Here is a 22,005-nt window from a genome sequence, read left to right as displayed (position 1 = left end):
CCCGTAGATAGACGTCTGTCGCTGAGGCATCACTTTTCAGCTCGAGGCTCTGACTGGCTGATGAGTTAAAGGACAGTCGCAGCCAGCAGCGACGGTGACGCTGGCAGGGAGTCAACAGCACACATGCTGACGGCCCTGAGCACTGTGAACTCACATCCATGAAACCAGCAGCTCACTTTCCTTCATTCCATCACCTAACTGTATCTTAGGGTTGTCACGATACTAAAGTTTTCAACTTGATACCGATACTCAGGAAAATATTCGATACTCGATACCATTTTCGATACCACAAGGATAAAAAACAGAAATATTTTTTAACAAGAAAAATGAAACATGTAAAACTTAACAGAACCACAGGTTAAATATTTATAATAAAAAACAGTTGTGCAAAAAGAAACTGCAACTATGATAACAAGCTTCAGATACTCGATACTTTTGAAAATGAGTATTGTATCCGGATACAACGTTACTCAAAAAAGTATCGATACTTTTGACAACCCTACAAATGATGCAGCTTTGCAAGCAGCTGTAGCAGCCAGGTGGCGATATTCTCTCTCATTCATCCCTCTTGTTTGTTTCTCTAGGAGACCATGACCGAGCCGTCTGTCTATGTTGAGGATGTGTCCAAACTGAAGGACGCTGATGAACTCAAGCAAGCATACGTCGGCCTCAAAGATACCAACAGGTACTTTGTTACAGCTGTTTCTGCTTTCAGTCTCTTCACATTCATCAGTGATAATTTCACCCGACCCCCATCATCTTTTATTCAGAGTTTGCCTCTCACAGAGCTCTTGCTCTGTTATTAATATTACGGTGATTAATGTGCAAAAATGTGTGTTTGTGAATGAACACTGCCTTGTCTTGTGCAGATCTCCTCGGTTCATGCGTAAGCCGTTGGAAGTCAGTGATCTCCTGAGTAGGCTGAGGTAACCAAGGAGACGTGGCCTATGCATCATGGAGCAGAGCATGCATGGCCACGCTGACGCCAAACCTACGGAACGCCATATAAGTTGATATTAAATTTAAAAAATACATAAATCAGTTAATATGCCTATAATATGCCCTAAATAACTAATAGATATGGCTATGAAATTAATCCTGAAATAAATAAATGAGGCAATAAACAGGGATTATGAAGTGCACTTGCTAGTTTCTTTGGTCTAAAACTGATATAACCACATAACCAAACCCCATTTATTTGATTATGAATATAATGGAAATAAAGACAAAGGTGAAATAAATGTGGCACTATGAAATAATACTCCCCTAAAATAAATTACAGTAGCACTTTAAAAATCCTCCTTTTTTAAAACCTTAAAAATTCAAATCTAATCATTGTAATCTAATCTTTTTATTGAAATATACTGACTTATTTATATATTTATTTACATATTTATTTCCAGTCAATTATTCATTTATTTATTTCAGGATTTGTTTCATAGTGTATTTATTAATTTAGGCATATTCATTTTTAGGTTGTTTTTTTTATAATTTAACATTGACTTATATGGCATTCTGTACAAACCGGGTTGTTCCAAATGACTGATGTTACTAAAGCTGAATCGGCTGACTCTACGTCGTAGTGCTGATAAAAGCTTTGGTAGCTTTGCGTGGCGTTTTCTGCCCTAACAGCATGTGGAATAATGAAGCAGCTACAGTTTAGGTCTTACTTATGCTCTGACAGGGAGCAAGGAATGTGTGTTTGGCATTGAAGTGAAGTTATAGGATTCATACTGTAGGTCTGCATGGGATTTTATAGTTCAGCATGAACAAGAGTCTCTTAAACTGAAGGTAGGTTCTTTTTTTGCTCTCAAAACAAAGACAGAAGGATCAACAGCTGCGGTCTGTTTTGGGACTCCATATTTTACAGTGCAGTTTGTTTTTATCTCTGGCATGAAAGAATGGGAATGTCTGAGCGAAACAAGTATATATATATATGTGATCTTTATTCATAGTTTATTAACACATAGATTTACAACAGGACTTTCTCACAGGCTAACTTATCAGCAGTGATAATGGGATACTGTTGTAGGAGGCTTCCTGTCTCAGCTTAATGGAATGAGTTTGGCTTGAATCCTGCATGAAAGCCCACTTGTTTTCTTTGATTGTGGTAACAGAGATGCACGGCACACTTTTGAGGAATTAAATGTTGCTGCACAGATATATTTATGCAAAGACCTGTTATGTTATCCCCAGTTTTTTGTTCCATTTAATTTGATCTCAATGGCCTTAAAATACTGCACACATGCATTGTTATAATGCCAAAGTGAATACACACATGATATTTTTCACAAAGTATGCCGCTCACCACAAACACCTTCTCTTTTTCGAAGCAACACTGATTTTTTCAGTTTAATCAAAATAACAGTGTTGGGGGAGATGTTGTTGCTCATCAGAGTTGCCCAAAAGTTGCACTGTGCATCACTGCCTTTATCCCTGTGTTTCTACCATGTTGCTCCCTTTGTTGCCTGTGACCTTCTTTGTTCACACACTGACATAAGTAGAGAACATTTAGTACATCATTAAACACTGAGACATCAGACAACTCCACCACTGTTGCAATCAGCAGTGCAATGGAAAAGGAAACCTGAATCCGAGGGTGTCAAAATAAGTTAAATAGATGATAGTGAATAGAATGTTTCCACTTTTTTATGAGAAGGTTTATTGTCAAACCAAATAAATTCAGAGCCACCAAAAGGTTGCCAACATGCAGGTTTTCACACTCAGTACACCTCAAACTTAAGATATCTTAGCTCAGTGTTTTTTATATGCACACATGAAGACATTTTATTGTTGTCTTTGCACATTTCTCCCCCAGCCATCCCACATTTTCTTTTTGTCATTGTGTTGTTCATGTTCCTTTTGTGTTGTGTGTCGGTCAGATCTGCCGCTCCAGACTTCCATAAGCTGAATGAGGACGGAGAGCTGTGGCTGGTTAATCAGGGCTTAAAGGAAACCATCAGGTGTAACTGTGTTTTCAACACAAGTGTCATTTTTTAGCATGCCTTTTTACAGGAAAGGATGTGTGCTGCTGGTGTTCTTCATTCACCGCTTTTCTCACACTTATCAACCTTTTTCAACCTTTCTTCCCACACAGTATTTTTACAGAGTTGCGTGATTAAAATTATGTAAGAATTCCCCATAAATGTTGCATAATATATAATAATTCATAGGTTTTGGTTTCATTTTCCATTTTATGTCTAACAAATTGCAGCAGAACTAACCCTGTTAAACTCGAAAGAGCCTGTTAAATATTCCAGCTTTGTGTAACTCAATACTGACTGCAGAGCTCGCTTCAAATTTGTGTTTCCAGTGTAGCGGTGGACTGATGTGTTTTTTTTAATGGCCGATGCAGATATTTAGAGAGCAGTTCGGCCAATGGCCAATATATTATGGCAATATCATGTTTCTTTTATTTTACTTTGTCTTATTTTTTAAGTTAAGTTTAATTATAATAACAAATGAGAGACAAAATTGCTGAACTTTCATTGTCTGCACTCTGTCTGCACTTACACTTATTCTAAATAAAAATGTATCAACTAAATATATGTAATTTTAAAACAATATATATTTTTTTCAAAACCAAACAACATTAGGAATGCACTTAACAACAGCATTTATCAGCAGATAGCAGCATCTCCTTGTTTCTGAGAGAGAAATAAATGTGTAAAATGTTGGAAATGGACATGAATACAAAATACTGAACAATGTCAGTGTAGTTGCCTTCCCTGGTGTTTGCTCAGTGATGTAATAATAAAAATAACAGTGATCGGCCAGTGACGATAATCTCAAAATGGCATTAATCAGTCTACCGCTGCTATTACAATGTATTATACTTTTATGCAGCTTTATTCCACTTCTGGTGCAAGATGGATTAGGTTTACCAAATGTTCAGCTGTGTTTCATCACTAACATCTTCTTTGTTCCAAAAAACAGATCAAAACCTTAGAATTCACTTAGAAAACTTTGATCTGATGTCTGAAGGCCTTCAATGCCACACCTTTAAATGTTTTCCCTGCTGATATCTCTCTTAAAGAGAAAAGTACCTTACATTTGTTTTGAGAAATTGAACAACCATTTCCTTCTGCTATGGCTGTATTAATAGGTGGAGTTCTCATTGAATGTTAACTGACTGACAGTGTGAGGTTACCAAACTGGTGATGAACAGCAGCAGGTCCTACCTCACTTTGAAGCAAAAAACTGAACTTCTATCAGTTCTGTTGCTGAGGCCGACCTCAGAAATACCTCTAAAGATAGAATGGGTCAGCAAAATAAACAGAAGTGTTCAGAGAGGCTCTGGGCTGCTGGTAGTGTCTGCACAGCATGCTGCTGTCCTGTTTGACCACACTGTGGTCAAACACTCTTTCTCTCACTCACTTTATAATGTGGATTTCTTTTCCTCTTTTCCCACTTCCTCTCACCTCACACATCTCTTCCTCTCTACCCTCCTTACTTCTTTCATCTTTGGTGCACCTCCTTCCTGCTTGTCTCATCTCCCTCCCCACCTCCTCCTCCCAGGTTACTGGAGCACCAGCTGCAGACTCAGCGTAGAGGTTACGACAGCGAGGTGGAGTCGCTGCGCGGCGAGCTGCAGAATGTCAAGGAGGAGAACAACCGTCAGCAGCAACTCCTGGCCCAAAACCTCCAGCTGCCTCCAGAGGCCCGAATCGAAGCCAGTCTGCAACACGAGATCACCCGACTCACCAACGAGAACCTGGTACGCTGCAACACACACACACACACACACACACACACACACAGAGGCTGAGGAGTAACTCCAGCGTCAGTATAAAGTGCACATCTCAAAGAGTCTCAGCAAACTTAAACATCAGACACACACACACACTCTCACACACACACACACACACACACATACAGGTAAAAAATTAAAAGATTGAGGTAAAGAAATAAAAATGTTAATATTAAACAACTATCAGCCGGTAAATCTAGGATTGACCGTAGCATAGAACAGAGAAAACAGATTAAGCCTTAAAGCTTTTTTTCTCCAGCTGAACATGAATTTTATATCCAAAGGATTTTAGTATCTAATAAGATCAGCATTTCTAGTTACAAAGAGGCTCCAAGAAAGTGACGTGGTAATTATAGTTCAGTGTGTCATACAGTGTACATACTACTGTTTATTTACACAAAAGTATGTAGAAAGATGGCACACATATTGGGTACTGTCTCATATTTACTGTACAGACCCAAGAGTGGTATCACTTTTCTTATGCAACTCTCCAAATAAATGCAAATAAGAATATTTCCCAAAATATCGAACTGTTACTTTATAGGTCAAAAAAGGAAAGTCTGTTGCACATATTATTGCCTTCCACTTAGAAAATATATGTTATACACCGTCGCCATTGAAGTTGGAGTAATTTTGTTTTCAGACACAATCCTCTGTTAATTCTGGTTTCATTTCCATTGTGATGTTTGGAAGATACTGATTATTAAAGTTTTGAATATACACTTTATCTGTCAAGAATAAATCACATTGTCGCAATCATTTCATGGAAAGAGGTAATAAATATTGCTTTCCAACTTTATGGGTGACCGTTTATAAAAATTATTACTGTTAAGACAAGTGCTGTGTTGTTCTTTTTGGGCATCCAGAGCCCAGTGTTTCTGAATGGGATGACTCGTAATAAATCACCCTGGTGCCTTCAAACCAGAATCTGCTCGACTTCAACAACAACACACACATATAGGTGTTTTCCACATTTAGGTGTTTTTTTAAGTGAAAGATCATAAGTGTATCCACTTTATTGCTGAATTTCAGCAGTACAGTTATATTCTGTTGAATATGAAGAGAAATTGAGAAACGATGAGACCATTCTGAAGTGTGGATAATGCCACTAAAGCTCTTTTCGTCGGTGGTTCCATTCCCGCTTGGACCACACATAAAAAAACTGAAGGCATGTCACACACACTCATTTGTGTGGATGGTGTCACCTGACAGGAACTCATGGCTGAAGACCCCACAGCATCCCGAGAGGCTCGAGTCATCATTTTACGACGGATGGTTGTATGTAGAGACAGAGCGTGTGTGTGTGTGTGTGTGTGTGCATGTGTGTTTGCATGTGTTAGAACTAACTGAGGTTGTGTGTTTTGAGTGAAACAGCGCTGAATGTCGCTCTAACTCTCCACAGCGGCGTCCTCTAACTCACAGCGGAGCAGCTCTGCACTTTCTTCTTGTTTCTAACAGCCAGCGAGTCCTGCAACTTCTCTTCCTCTGAAAAAACAATCAGCACAGAAGCTCTCATGTTAATTTATTATCCCCCCGCCCCTCCTGTTTGTTTGTTTGTTGCCGATGCAAAGCCAACAACTGATTTACAAAAGTGTTGGAGCGCTTCTTTTTAACACTGGAGGAGCACAGTGTGAAGCAGTCTTGACATTTGCCCTCACTATTTTCTTTTCCTCTCTTTTCTTTCTCTCTCTCTCTCTCCATCACTTCAACCCTCGACCTGTTCAGGATCTAATGGAGCAGCTGGAGAAGCAGGACCGAACCATCCGCAAGCTGAAGAAGCAGCTGAAGGTTTACTCCAAGAGGATCGGAGAGATGGGAGGTACAGGAGAAATCTGTGCATATGTGTGTTTGAATGCAACAGTGAAGCACATTGCCTGACTGTCTTGTCTGTCTCCCAGCGGGTCAAACCGAGGGACAGACATCTCCGGGACAAATGGTGGATGAGCCGATTCATCCTGTCAACATTCCGCGCAGGGAGAAAGATTTCCAAGGGATGCTGGAGTACAAGAAGGAGGATGAACTCAAACTGGTCAAGAACCTCATCCTTGGTAAGAATGTATTATGAAGAGCAAGTAACAAAAACAGGTGGAAAATTAATAGAAATATTTAAAAATAGTCATCAAAGGACATGCATTTTAAAGAGATGATTTCTATGGTTGCATTTTGACAAAATAACCAGCAACTGTTTTACTTTTTAGGATAACTTTCCAGTGTCTCAATCCCAAATAATAAATATTTTTTGTAACTATTTTTTTTACATTTTTCTATGAGCATTGTCATATTGTGGTCAACAAATCAAATTCCCATACATAAAATAGATTAAAATTAAAATAAATAAATAAAAATACACTTAAAAATAACACACAAGTCAAATCTATATTTCTACATTAGTATGCACCAAAGATGTGGACTTGAGATGTTACTGTTTTGAGTCACTGTTCTCCTCAGCCCATCACTGAACTCATTCCTCCTCTTGTCTCTCCAGAGCTCAAGCCTCGTGGTGTAGCCGTGAATCTGATCCCAGGTCTGCCAGCCTACATCCTGTTCATGTGTCTGAGACATGCAGACTACGTCAACGATGACCAGAAGGTCCGCACCCTGCTCACCTCAACCATCAACAGTATTAAGAAGATCCTGAAGGTATGAATATACAGATTTATGTATTTTGGGCAACCGTTTTTCTGGAGAGATGATGCTTCAAATGTTGCTTTTCAGTCGTTTGTGGGATGTCTTGGTAGAGTTACAGTATTACCAGCTGGTTAACTGACTCCAATCTGTTCTTCCTCTTCTTGTCAGAAACGAGGAGACGACTTTGAGACTGTCTCCTTCTGGCTTGCTAACACCTGTCGCTTCTTACACTGTCTGAAACAATACAGCGGAGATGAGGTGAGTTCTGTGATTGTTTTTCATATTTTTGTTGTGTTATTTATATTAACAAAATGAACAGCTCCTGGACAGAAAATGTTAAAGACAGCAGCTGTTTTTTGTATTTTTTGTAAGAATGAATTAACCTTTGTTTTGATTGTTTAGGGTATTACTAGTGGTATAAAGTTGAAATGCATACATTCATATAAAATATCACAGATTGTAATGGAATAAGTTTTAATGGAGTTGTTGGGGATAAAGATGGACTGAAGTGTTTTTTGACCCTGTTTCTGCCTGTGTCTGTGTGTCTCAGGCCTTCATGAAGCACAACACGCAGAGGCAGAATGAACACTCCCTGTCTAACTTCGACCTGGCAGAGTACAGACAGGTGATCAGTGACCTGGCCATCCAGATCTACCAGCAACTAATCAAATGCATGGAGAACATCCTCCAGCCCATGATAGGTGTGTGAGTGTGTGTGTCCTCCTACAACAGGAGAGTTTGCATGTCTAAAGTCTAAAGGTTAAAATCCAATCATCTGATTGATACATTGGATTTTGTCAATGTTACTTCTCACTTTTAAATGTGCTTTTAGGAATAATTTGATGACATTGTAACAAAACAACTAATAAAACCAGCACAGAACCACAGGAAGTCAAAAAAGCATAAAAGAAATCCATAAAAAGCCACCAGCAGACACCCAATATTGTTATATATGATATTGAACTCTCAGATATGGATTTGGATGAAGGAGTCTACTAAATAAAATTGTAACATTGTAACATATATTCACATAGCTACAGTAGCTAAACATCAGTCATACAACAGCCAATGTCTCCATCAGTCAGCATCTCACACCAAAACAATTTAGAGTGATAAATACCACTACAGGGAAGAAAATGTGAATTTTTGATTAGGGGGTGAACTGTTCCTTTAGATTTAACTTGTTGAAAACCCTGAAGTAACACGCCAATGCTTGTGTAGTATTGATGGCATTTGCACATGATATAAGTACTTACTAGGTGTGTGTGTGTGTGTGTGTGTGTGTGTGTCCTGCAGTCTCCGGCATGCTGGAACACGAGACCATCCAGGGCGTATCGGGGGTGAAGCCAACAGGTCTCCGTAAGCGAACATCTAGTATCGCCGACGAGGGCACCTACACCCTGGACTCCATCCTGAGGCAGCTCAGCGCCTTCCACTCCACCATGTGTCAGCACGGCACCGACCCCGAGCTCATCAAGCAGGTGGTGAAACAGCAGTTCTACATCATCGGGGCCGTCACCCTCAACAACCTGCTGCTGCGCAAGGACATGTGCTCCTGGAGCAAAGGCATGCAGATCAGGTAGGTCCTGCAGCTGCTCAGAGGGGAGCCAGCTCTGCTTCAGGTCTTTCTGTCTTTTTGTTGTAGTGACCGCGCAACTAGCATGTGTTTCTGTGCGTGTGTGTGTGCAGGTACAATGTGAGCCAGCTGGAGGAATGGCTCAGAGACAAAGGTCTGATGGTATGCGGAGCCAAGGAGACTCTGGAGCCTCTGATCCAGGCGGCTCAGCTGCTGCAGGTGAAGAAAAAGACTGATGAGGACGCAGAGGCCATCTGCTCCATGTGCCTGGCCCTCACCACTGCTCAGGTAAACTGTCACTTATTACACCACATTCAACGAAACCAGACCGACTTTTCAAACAATTTTCAGTCTAAAAAATGGAAGAAAAAAAAACAACCACTGTGGGTAAAATGTGTTTATAAGCTCTCTGTTGTCTGTCTGTTTTAGATTGTGAAGGTCCTGAACCTGTACACTCCAGTCAACGAGTTTGAGGAGAGAGTATCGGTTGCATTCATACGAACCATACAGGTAATTTACTCCAGATGAATCCATACAAACTGTTGTCTGGACATACTGTTTTATGAGCCTACATAATAAAAAAAATTAGAAGTCAATTAATGTCAATTAAAGTAAATTAATGTTCATGGAAAACATTTTTAAAATATTTTTTTCTACCCTTCAGGCAGTCTCTGGTTCTGTAAAAATAGTGGATATTATAACTTAAAGACACCATATGTAATTTCTCCTCTTGGTGAAAGTTTTGTCTTCACACTAATTAAGTTTTATTCGGTTTAGTCACATTTATAGTCACATTTATTTACGTCATTTTATTCTAATGAAATAGAGAGCAAACAAAAGACATATTTTTGTAGGCCAACCCAGAAGTAGCATCCCCATAGGGTCTATTGAGAATTCGCCTATGGGATTTTTGCATTGGATTTTGGATCATCGCAGAAAATAAGCTCTGTGGCAAACACACGTTTCTGATGCTTACACATTTTGTTCAGCAGGATAATCTTCATAAATTAACACCACTTTTATTAAGTTTGAAGCGTTAATACAGCCGACAGAAGTAAAAAACTAACCTTATGCTATAGGGAACTACACCACAGTCACATCACTTCTTACTACTGTTGTGCTTCAGATGGTCTCTGACAAGCTAACCAGTGGTTTGACGAGCTAGTGAATCCATTGCATAATACATTAAGTTTATTAACATAATTTACAATCCTATCACTAAACAAGACTAGAGGCTACTGGGTGGACTAATGAGAGAGTTCTTGTCTGTGTCCGGCGTGATGACGTTTAATGTTAAAAGTCGTTCAATATTTAATAAATCATATCTATAACTAAGGTTGCTACTGGATTACTATGTTGCAAAATGGAACCAATGAATGCAAAAGTGATGCCATGGGGCAGAAGAAATACTGTATTACTGTGACTGAGTATAATTCTGTGACATTGTATGATTTACATTAACTCTTTGATGTATCATCTGGTGTTTCACTGAAAGCAGCTAGAGGGAACTATCAGGATATGGCACCGTTAACAGGTGACCAAGTGAATTGGTCAGATTTTAACATTGTTGGAAACATTTGGAATAATAAGTACACAACTCAACATAGAACATAGGTCTAGTCCAATTTAGGCTTTTAATGCAGAAATAGTAGATATTTTACAATTAAATGAAGGGAATTTAAAAGTGGTGACTGTCTGGCTCGCAGGAAAATAATGTAGTAGCAATGCAAAACAATTAAATGCGCAAAAGAACTGTTACAGTCCACTCACTTTCTTCCAAAACTGAAATTTGCTCTTTTTTTCTGCTATTGAAATTATGCAATAGTTATTATTTCCATCTAATTTGCTCTTTTCTTTTTCCATTCAGACTCGCTTGCGAGACCGTTGTGAGAGTCCCCAGTTGTTGATGGACACGAAGATGATTTACCCCGTCACTTTCCCATTCAACCCTTCCTCCCTTGCCCTGGAAACAATCCAGATCCCCGGCTCGCTCAACCTGGCCTTCCTCACCCGCGTCTAAACCGAAGCCCGACGGGACGACTCTGAGCCCTGCGGCCATTTTGATGCAGTGGCCACAGCTGGAATTGCAAGTCACAAGACACTCACTGGGCCGAAAAGACTTCACAATCATCACAAGTGAAAAAAATCTGAGTATCAAAAACACTCAAAAATTAGGACGTGTATTAACACAATTTGAGCAGTTATGTCCAAAAAAATTAACTGAATTCTAATTCAAAACACGGTTCCCAGTTCTCTTAAGATCACCCTGGTCTGAACCTAAAATGAAACACACCCCACAACATGCTGAACTTCCAACATGCATCTGTGCAATACTTCCATCCTCTGAACGTACACACGCACGTCTACACTCACGTGCACCTTCTGTCAAAACGCACAGATACACACGACACTCACAGTCGCCGCCGCCACTGGTTTAAATCTGGCTGTAAAACATCATCATCCATTCACCGCTTGTAAAAACGCCTGCCTCTTAGAGACGCCACAGGACCAGATCAATGCCTCCAGTACTCACTCTGCATCAGGTCTGTCTTAGTGGTCTGGACCCTGGCTATGCCCCAGCCCCCTCCCCTGTGTTTCAACTAGCTGTTAAGATTTTTCTCGTCATCGTCTCGTTCTCTGGTGAGAATGTACATACCAAAACACAGCAGTGGACCCAGAGGAAGGAATAACTTGATAAGTTGTAGTCTAACGTGGTATGTTGGGTCTCTATTTAACAGGCAAATTGAATTCTGAGTCCCAGTATGAAGCTGGCTGAGTGACACCGTGCTAAAGTTAGCTCTCTCCGCCCCATGTCGAGGTTACCTGGAGCAGGCTTCGTCCTGTACTTCGTCATCTTACTCTCTGAACACAGTCAAGCCAAGACAGAACTCATTGTCTGTATTATATTATTTATACATATATAAATATGAATAATATATATCATGTATTTTATTTATTACATTTACCTCCGTCCCCACCCTCTCCTTTTTTTAGATTAGAAGCTTTGTCTTTGCATAAAACGTCTCAGATATATGAAGGATGGGACCATCATTTCCCAAGATAAAACAGCTTTGTTTTAGTTCCTTGTAGGCTATTTATGTCAATATCAGGTAAATGATCTAGTATAGTTTAAGGAGTGCCGGCAAAGATAACTATTTGTTAGGTCACGTCTTAACTTAGAGATGTCGCTTTGTCATGTTTATCCTGCATTTCTGGCAGATGAAGTGTAGCACGGGTTTTAACAGAAGAGATATTTGGACGTTATGAGGTTTAAACTCCGACAAATGGGTTTAAACTGCTACAATCTATACTGTTTACAGCTGTGACCAGAGCTAAGCAGCACACAAACACTGGCACAAAGTTATTTAATTACACACACAACGTTACACGCTTACTGCTGTATCACGGGGAGTTCTGCACTCCTCTCTCTACTTGTCTTCTCCGGTCACAGCTCTAGTCTTTTACTATTATCAAGGTGGAACTATTTATTTCAGTATTGTCATTTTTCTTGAGTATCAGAGTTATGTATATCCTGAAGTCATGTATCACTGAGCAGAATGGACAGAAAGGTTTCTCAGAAGTTGGTTTTTGAGAGTTTGTCTGCAGCTTTAAAGCAATGTTTTCAGCTTTATTCCCACACTAACACTAACTGCAGCTTTGTGGACCCATTCCTCTCCCACATGTCCACCCTATGCCTTCCTGTTGAGTGGCCAAGAAAGCCCAACTTGGGCCTTTATTACCAAAAACACCAACACAATATGTGGAACTCTTTTTCCACATCTCAATTGCACCGCAGGTTTCAGTTTAGGGTTACTAAAATATATTTTTGTCTTTTCTGTTTCAATTGTTTTGGTCCAGATATCCAGTCAAATTGGCTTTCAAAGGCTGAGACACCCATTACTCAGTCAGTATGGCTGTAATAACTGTACAGCATGCTGCTGCTGCTGCTGCTGCCCTCAACTAACCTGCATGGGCTTGGCTTTCCCAGCATTACCAGTTACCAGAAATGAACTTTCCCAAGCTTTTGTTCTTTTTTGGTTGTTTGTATGGAGAAACGTCGGTGGAGCTGAGAGTCAATGGATGACTTGTCAGGGAATCTGGAAAAAAGTCTGCATTCACATCATCCTCGCTGCCTCGTGTTTAGCACTTTTGCCGCGTTTACTTCCTGTTGTGCCATTAGTATTAATAACACTCAACCACATTTGCCTCTCATGTGAACCTTATTTTTGCCTAAAGACCTCACACTTTCACAAAGACATTTCACTTTGATAGGATATTTTCTTTTTTTAAGGTGCTTACACACATAAGACATTTGAACGGCCACCTTAACTGGACCTTTTTTATTTAATATTTTGTTTAGTCTACAACCAACCAACCAAGGAAGCATACATCAAAATATTTTGCAGTGCTAAGAGCTGAGGTGAAGATACAGTACGTGGTGAGAAGTAATAACTGTTTTACCATGGTGTATCTCATGAAATGCCATATTCTCACTCTAACAGGAAACAGCTACAGACTAAAATAAATTGTAAATGGAGTAAAGATAAGTTAGTATGTGAAGTTTAATTTGTGTTGCACTTGTATGTGAGAATGATTTGATATCCATATGCTCTCATTGGGACCACATTGTTATCAATTTGTTATATGGGTTGGATTAATGGCTCGTTTAAAGTATGGTTTGTGTGAAGTCTACATATCTGTGCCGAGGAAGACGGCAACTGAAGGAATTATTAACCATATGAATGTTTCAAATTGTTAATGAAGTGTATCATGATTTTAGCTGCACATTGTTGGACAAAGCCTTATCTGAATTATTTGCTCTATCTGAATGACTTAAACAAATGATCAACATTGTGGCATTGTTTTGTTCTGTCAGTGCAGTATTTTTTTTCCACTGTAAAATGAATATGAAATTGTTAATTGTGATCATTTTTTTATTTTGACGAGGTGTCCTTTTTTGTCCTACAGTTGGTGTCACAGATGGGTTGCACTGTTTAGCCATCAGTCTAAATGCACTTTTTAAGACGTTGCTGAGGAAGTCAGATAAATAAATGATAGATGATTTTTCTTTTCACTCCCACCTGCAGCCCATTAAGCTTCCTCCACCAAATTCCCTGTGCGAGTAGGCCCTTCACTTTCTTAATCAGTGATCTTTCTTACTGTTTTATTCAAACTATCAATTAATGCAAGCCACAGGTAAGAAGACACATGGATGCAGCACCAGCCCTCTCACACTTTGTCACACTATCCTTGTGGACTGATGTATTAAGAGTTGCGGCTTCTCTCAGGCTCTCAAACAGGACAAGGTGTCATTCCTTCAATCTGCATTTTTACATTAAAGAGAGAGTTGGTTGTATGATACGACGTAGACATTATAAATGACCATTGATCTTATCAGCACTAGCGTCGATTGTGCCATTTTAAAAGTTGTTAAAAACAAACATATATCATCACCCCAGCAGTTGTGGTACTGGTGTGAACATGCTAAAGCCAGTACCACATGTTTCCTCTCCGACCCATGTGTACATTTGACAAACTGGACTGTTTGTAGTTTCTGGTAGCTGTGCTTAGTGAATGTGTTCACCGTTAAGAAACTAAGAAACTTGGAATAAATTGTCAAATCTGTAAAAGTAAAATAAAAGAATTCAGCACTGTTGGATTGTTCCTGGGAGATTATTTCACCATTTTTCCTCATTCTTTTGTTTGTCATACACCTTTTAAGATAAAAAAAAAAAATCAGTCATGTAAGGAAAAGATGGAAAAAGTCTTACTATTAAATAAACAAAAATTTGTAGTTTTGATTTGCATTAAAGAATTCTTCAAAATGTCTGATGTCTTGCTCTTTCAGTGGCACAGGACCTGAAGAACGCTGGTAATCAGGGCTGGATGTAATAGATTGCAGGTGATGGGATCACATAAAACTGCTAACAACATAAATGCATGATTGTACAAAAACTTAATAAAAATATTTTTATTGTCCTAAAACAGGTAAAAATGTTAGGTAAATTGCCTACAGCAATGAATATCCTTTATTTTTTCTATACACATTGTAATTTATTGTGAAAAAACAAGTACAAGAAATTCCTGAACTTCCAGGACTGCTTTCAAATAAAATTGCAATCCGCTGTTTTAATGATGATTATTATTTAATTTTATTGTAAATGTTCTAAGATTTTCTATATATTTCAATATGGTTTACTGCAGAAATGCGCCAAATGTAGATTCATTTCAGATCATGCTGTTTAAGGTGTTTTTAGATATAAAATCTATAATGTGTACTGGATTATACTGTAAATGTAACTTGTGGGTAATGCTGCAGGGGCGTATGGAGCAGAGTCACAGCTTAAACACTTCACTAAGAAGCTTACTGTTCCTTCACTGACAATCCTCTTCACTGGAAAAACTCAACTTAGTTCTCCAGGGACAAACACCTGCTGAAGACATTCTCTTGTGAGGTAAGATTTTATTATTGATATGGCTGTGAAAATAATGTTTAGCAAACAACTGATGTTGGTGTATTTTGTGTTTACATTTACAAGTTATTGAATTGGTTGTGTGCTACTGTAAGTAGAGAGTTTTTAACCAGACTGGATGTAGTTTGAGTGATACGTCTTTCCAGTTTCTGCTTATGCTCTGTACATTTTATACAAAGAAAACTCATGATTACCTCAACAGCTGCCTAAATTCAATTATGGTTAATGCTCAGTTTGACAACAAATGGCTAATATAAATAATTTATTTTATTCTACACACTGATAATGTTTAAGCTTCCTAACATTTTTACAAAATGTAATATGGCAACATACAGAAAACTGCATATATTTGTTTGTTATTATGTGATTTACAAGATATACAGTATTGAAATGTATTAATTGGAAAGAAATGCAGTTAGAAAACAAGTTACTTTAAATAATATTACAGTGCATGTACAGTAGTGATGAAATGAGGATTTGTGATGTGAAAGGTCAAATATCACTTAGTTCTGTGTTATACTGTAAAGTGTGTACTGGATGTGTGCGGTTCCCAGAATAGCTGTGCTGCACTCCTTTCCCTCTGCAGCTCAGAGAAGGATCAGGCTGGAGTAGATTACCAACTACTTATCTCCTAGCCACACATACACATACACACACACACGTACACACACAAATGGGGCCAAGTGGTCACAACATGGTACAGAAATCAAAAGAGCTTCAATAAACCAAAATATCTCCAACTTGTAGTCTCGCTGATTGAATCACTCTTTCTGTTTGTGTGTGTGTGTTTTCCACAAGGCGACTTGGTGATCATCTGCAGCCATGTGTGACCAGACGTTCGTGGCGACCACTTTTGGCCCCTGTGAGAGCTGTGGGAAAGCCAGTCCTCTTATGAACATCTATGTTAAGGCAGAGGCCATCAACTACTGCTCCTTCTGTGTGGAAGTGGTAAGTTTTTTCTTTCAGTTTTCTCATCACTGTCACATCAGTGTTGTTGTTTGCAGTATCTGAGAGCTTTTAAAGGTACAATATGTTGTTTTTAACGTTTTACGTTGCATTAAAATGGATAAATATTATTAGACAAATTTCTGTGTTGTGGTTATCTGCCAGAAGCTGTCTTAAATGTACTTTTTCTCCTGTTTTATTTTTATGATACACTTTTTACATTTTGGTCATTTTTAACTATATATATTTTAACCGGATAAAGGATTTCAGTCATCAAACTTAAGTTATCAGAGAAACAAGCTGAGCAAACGTTAGCGACAGCTCGGCATGCAGCTCCTCAGGGACATCCTGTCTTCACCAGACAGCACTGGAGCAACATAGATTTTTAACTTGAAACTACTTTATTTATTGTTTTTACTTGTTTAAATAACCTAGTCTGTTTGTTTTGTAGATAAGTAGACCTCAGTGGATAATTCGGCATATTGTGAGTTTAATTAGTGTTGATGTAGCCTACATCTAACAGGATATTTATCTGCTGAAAAAAGGGAAAAAGATAGACTGGGACCCTACAAAAGTTGGAGGTGCCTCCTGCTGTAATGTTTATCTATGAACATATATGATGATAACAGCAATTTGTGCGGCAGCTGCCAAGCTTCTATATATGAAGGGTATCTTTAGCTTGCTGAGGATCACACTGACACTTTGTAAAACATCTGTTTAACTGAGCACATCCCACTCAGCAGCACCTTTGGACATGCAGCTGCATTAATGTAGCTTAAACACACACACACACACACACACACACACAGAGGAAATCATGAGTACCCTGACAGAGGGATGTCAACAACTCACTTGAGTTTTTTTTTGGTAATTTTGTGTCTTTTTTGGTCATTTTGTGTCTTTTTCAAGTGATTTAGTGTTTTTTCAGTCATTTTGTGTCTTATTTTTAGTAATTTTGTGTCTTTTTTTAATAATTTTGTGTCTTTTTTTGGTAATTTTGTGTCTTTTTAAAATAATTTTGTGTCTCTTTTTTTGGTCATTTTGTGTCCTTTTTTTTTGCAATGATGGGTCTTTTTTTTGTAATTTTGTGTCTTTTTCAAGTGATTTGTGTTTTTTCAGTCATTTTGTGTCTTTTTTTAGTAATATTGTGTCTTATTGGTCATTTTGATACTGCCTCCAGCGGCCCCCAGGTAATTTGAGTTTGAGACCCCTGCTGTGGAGGATGGAGGGGGGCGGGGCTGACGAGCTGTGAGTGTGACGCGCGGCGCAGCATCACTGTCGCGTTGAGGACAGTCGTAAAAAACCTCTAACCACCAAACCACCGTCCCGTCCCGTCCAGTTTCCCCCTGTCTCCCGTGTTTATCTTCCCCTTCCGCTCCCTCCTCACTGTTTTTGTTGTTGTTTCCCTCTTAAAGATGGCTTGTCAGCAGCTCCAGAGTGGGGAGAGCGTGGCGTCACTGAAAAGAGAGAGCGAGAGTCTGAAGAAGAAGCTGGAGGAGGAGCGGAAAAAACTGAGCGACGTGGAGTGTAAGTGTCCGGGACAGAAACAACTGAACGACAACTATTACACCTGCTGTAGCACTCGGGCACATATTTACTCTAACTCACCAGTGTTTACTTTGAGAAGTTTACAAGTGGCAGCTCGTTAAACTTTAGCCTGAAGTTTTGTTTATATCTGTTATAGCTACAAGCCGGAGTACAGGAAAGTTAGGACGCTGTCGCTGCGTAAAATAGAAAAACAGAATGCATTAAACTCAGAATATATTCACACAAAAAACAAAACTTTCCTAGTTAGAGCTGTACATTTCTTGTATTTGTGTTGTATACAATAGAATGTTGGTCGCAAAGGATTTGTGTTTTTATTACGTTTTTAAAATCGTCCCAACTTTTTTATGATTGTGGATGATATCTTTTGTACTTAAATTTAAAGTAGCAGTGCCACAGTGTAATAATACTCTGGGATTTTTGAAGATTAGCCTGCTCGATGCCTATACAAAATAATTAAACAAATTGCCTAGCTAGATATTTATCAAATGCTATGTACACGTTAATTAACATCTCTAACAATAAACCAATAATACCTTATTTTTTCGGCACCATTCTGTCACATTTTAAGGACTTTTGATATTTTAAGTACAATTTCCTGATAATATTTCTGTACTTTAAAAAAAAAATAATCTATTGTGAAGCACATTTGCTTATTCCTTCTTTTACTCAAAAATTCTAAATAATTTTTCCTAGGGTTGGCCTGATGGACAATACCATCGTCCACCTGGATGGATGACAGGCACTGACCACTGAGCCCAGCATCTTGATTTAAAAGCCCCGCCCCCATCCACACCTACACCTGAGCATGTGTTTGCGGTGGCATTTATTAACTGCTTAAAAAAACAATTTTAATTGATTTAATGGTGCAAAGGCTGATTTTACAAGTGCAACCGACTGTGCAAACTAGGGCTGTCACATCAACGATTGTAAAGTAGAAGAGAATTTGTTCTAATTCAGAATAATTCAAACAAGAACACATTTGTTTCACTGTATATGTAATGCTATAACCTCTGGTGGTTTTCATGGGATTTGATCAGTTTGGATGACTTGCGCTGACAATATCGACAAACAATACTATAGTGATGTTTAATTTTGGACATCGTCATACGCCAATTTGGTAGATATTGCCCAACCCTAGTCTTCCACTACTGAATTGTGTGTGTGTGTGTGTGTGTGTGTGTGTGTGTGTGTGTGTATGGTACCTCAGTGAACCAGGTGGCTGAGAAGATTGAGGTAGTGGGTACTCTCTCCATAAAGACCAGACGTGTGCTGAAGGGTCATGGGAACAAGGTGCTGTGTATGGACTGGTGTAAAGACAAACGTCGTCTCGTCAGCTCTTCACAGGTATACTGCACACCTGCACACACATACTGTTCAGAAGTTTATTATGATAACCAGAGAGCAGTATTTTCAAATACAGGACAGTGTACATAACACTTTTTTGCTTTGTAACCCTATAGTATATGGGCTCTCTTTATTTATTTTTATGTAATGTGGATTTTCTTTTCTTATCTAGGATGGCAAAGTGATTGTCTGGGATGCATTCACTCTTAATAAGGTGAGTCAATGTCTGTGTGGTGCTTTTGTGTGCATGTAAGAGAATGTGTGAATGTAAAGGCTGCAACTTGATTCACCCCAATCAAAAAAGTCTGTACATGCCACAGATTGATTATCAAAATAGTAATTATTTTTCTGTCGTTTGAGAAATCGATTAGTCGATGAATCGTTGCAGCTCTATTGAATTCATTTGAGAAATAATTACCATACATTTAGGGGCTCAATAACAAAAGATAAAAAATACATTTCTAAACATAAATCAAGGGCTCAAATGCACAGAAACATCCCTTATTAAAATTAAAGCTTTGATTCCTGATGTTCCTTGTTGGTTTTATTTTTATGACCAGAAGGAGCCAACTTGAAGAGAAATTTTAGGATATGCAGATGAAGTGTTCTTACCTCTGTAAATATGCAAGGACTGTCACGCAACACAAACATGAATGGGACTTTTACTTCCAGAAGCTTGGTTGCCAAATTTAACCTTACCCACTTCCTCCCCACTCTGTTATGTAAGGCTAAGTTTGTTTTTTGTCCTTTTAATAATCAGATGCCCATAAGTACTAGTGCAGAGTGTTTGTGGGGGGGTCATCTTCTGCTGTCATACTCCTCTGAGAGAGAAGCAACACGGCCACATGCATTTAAAGATTATCCATCCATCTGTCCCGTGTGTGTGTGTGTGTGTGTGTGTGTGTGCCTGGTAACCATCATGCCTCTTGATGGAGCAGATATAACTGCACTGGACATAATCTATCTAATCCCCATTAAAACATGTTTGGGTGTAACAACAATGTTTAGGTGTGTGTGTGTGTGTGTGTCCATGGCTGTTTTTATGTGTAAGAGAATAGCTGGTTTTATGCTTATTAAAGAGAATATATATTCTTATCAATAACGCATTACCACTGACACATTTTTCTTCCATTTGCATGCATTTGCATGTGTGTGTTACAGGAACATGGGGTAAGCCTGCCATGTACATGGGTTATGGCGGTTGCTTATGCTCCCTCAGGTTGTGCTATTGCATGTGGGTGAGTACAGACAATCATTTTCTTTTTTAATGCTATGATGGTATAAACTGCTACTCCTTCCTTTAATAAAACATACAACTTATTACCTTAACACTAGATAAATTATATATATATATATATACTCTGAAGGTACTTCAATGTTCGGTGTGTGACTACTATTGCTATTGGTTATTGACACTGAATTAGATCCAACTGGGAATATGTTTGTTTTCATATACTAACTCTACCACATGAATATAGAATGTTCATTCCTTATACTCAGTCATCACTTCTTTGTCAGCCCAATCAATTAGGGTATATCTATACCTGTGTAATATTGTCTAATAGTATTTCATCTTAAACATGGTGTGACCCATCATTTATGTTTTTGTTATCTCCTCCAAAAGCGGATTGGATAACAAGTGCTCAGTGTTCCCACTGTCTCTGGACAAAAATGAGAATCTGGCTGCAAAGAAGAAGTCTGTTGCCATGCACACCAACTATTTATCAGGATGCACCTTTACCAGCTCCGACATGCAGGTGAGCACCAGTTCAGTGCCTTTGTGAGAAACTGGATATAAGATAATTTTATAGATGAAACATGTTATCAATGCACTTGGATCCTGAAGTGGCTGAAGTGTTTTGTTTGTCTTTCTAAGAGTTGCACATAAAATAATTGTCTTGAATCTGAGAGTTATGGTAGCATCCATTTAGCTGTTCTATGGTATGTTAAAACCAATGGAGCCTTACTGGCAAGAGACACCAGCACTGTGATTGGTAGGGCTCGTATGGGATTTGAACCTGAACCTCTCACACCTGAAGTGAGAATCATACCCCAAGATATATTAAGGTTTTATGTGTTTAGCGTTTTAGGACTATTATTATGTTGATTTTTTTGTGTTGCTGTATTAGACCCTTTATTTAAAGGTTAATGAATCAGCATGAATTCAACTTTTTTGTTGGCTCTACAACAGGATAGAAGAAATGTAGGGGACAGACTCAAAAGGAGAACATGAGGAAAACTGCAGCTTTAATAATTTACTCCTCGCTGGCCGTCGGCAAGGCGGTGCAGCACAATGACAGATGACAGGGAAATGGATGGCAGACTGAGGAGGGGGCACAAAAGAGACGGGGGGGGGTGTTGATGGTCCTCTATCCTGGGTGTATTAATAGACACTGAGTGGCCGTTATCTAGGAGAGATTCAAGCACACGGACTGGAACGAAGAACATTTAACACACAAACACACACGCACGTGTTCTCCCTGACCCTCTCTTATACAGTGTCTCACACACAAAGACACATGCATGCACATGAGCACACTGTAACACTCACAGCCTTTTGACTGTACCATTAAAATAGGCCTTGGAGCACAAAGCCTTGAACTACATTCAGGGCTCACAAAGTCTGTTTACTATTCATTTATCAAAGGACTGGTTCCACATTCTCAAGCAACCTTAAAGGAAGACTTTACTCTTAAAAATGACTGTTGACTAAAAATGTATATATCAATTTCTCACCACGT

General features: G+C 38.9%; 2 protein-coding genes across 2 annotated transcripts in view; both read left to right on the top strand.

Annotated features, from left to right (window-relative positions):
• myo5aa (myosin VAa) overlaps nt 1-14,608 on the top strand; it is a 66,276-nt gene extending 51,668 nt beyond the window's left edge. The window contains exons 29-39 of the mRNA XM_059349542.1: nt 585-685; nt 4,519-4,717; nt 6,476-6,569; nt 6,649-6,798; nt 7,236-7,390; nt 7,547-7,636; nt 7,929-8,079; nt 8,675-8,957; nt 9,068-9,242; nt 9,384-9,464; nt 10,822-14,608. Of these exons, the coding sequence (XP_059205525.1) occupies nt 585-685; nt 4,519-4,717; nt 6,476-6,569; nt 6,649-6,798; nt 7,236-7,390; nt 7,547-7,636; nt 7,929-8,079; nt 8,675-8,957; nt 9,068-9,242; nt 9,384-9,464; nt 10,822-10,974 (1,632 nt within the window). The 3' untranslated portion in view covers nt 10,975-14,608. The remainder of the gene's footprint in view (nt 1-584; nt 686-4,518; nt 4,718-6,475; nt 6,570-6,648; nt 6,799-7,235; nt 7,391-7,546; nt 7,637-7,928; nt 8,080-8,674; nt 8,958-9,067; nt 9,243-9,383; nt 9,465-10,821) is intronic.
• Nucleotides 14,609-17,698: 3,090 nt separating this feature from the next.
• gnb5b (guanine nucleotide binding protein (G protein), beta 5b) overlaps nt 17,699-22,005 on the top strand; it is a 10,127-nt gene continuing 5,820 nt past the window's right edge. The window contains exons 1-5 of the mRNA XM_059352298.1: nt 17,699-17,899; nt 19,128-19,264; nt 19,437-19,478; nt 20,426-20,502; nt 20,889-21,021. Of these exons, the coding sequence (XP_059208281.1) occupies nt 17,788-17,899; nt 19,128-19,264; nt 19,437-19,478; nt 20,426-20,502; nt 20,889-21,021 (501 nt within the window). The 5' untranslated portion in view covers nt 17,699-17,787. The remainder of the gene's footprint in view (nt 17,900-19,127; nt 19,265-19,436; nt 19,479-20,425; nt 20,503-20,888; nt 21,022-22,005) is intronic.

The sequence above is a fragment of the Centropristis striata genome, chromosome 2, assembly GCF_030273125.1.
Source record: "Centropristis striata isolate RG_2023a ecotype Rhode Island chromosome 2, C.striata_1.0, whole genome shotgun sequence".
Lineage (NCBI taxonomy): Eukaryota > Metazoa > Chordata > Actinopteri > Perciformes > Serranidae > Centropristis > Centropristis striata.
This window is presented reverse-complemented; position numbering and strand designations above follow the sequence as displayed.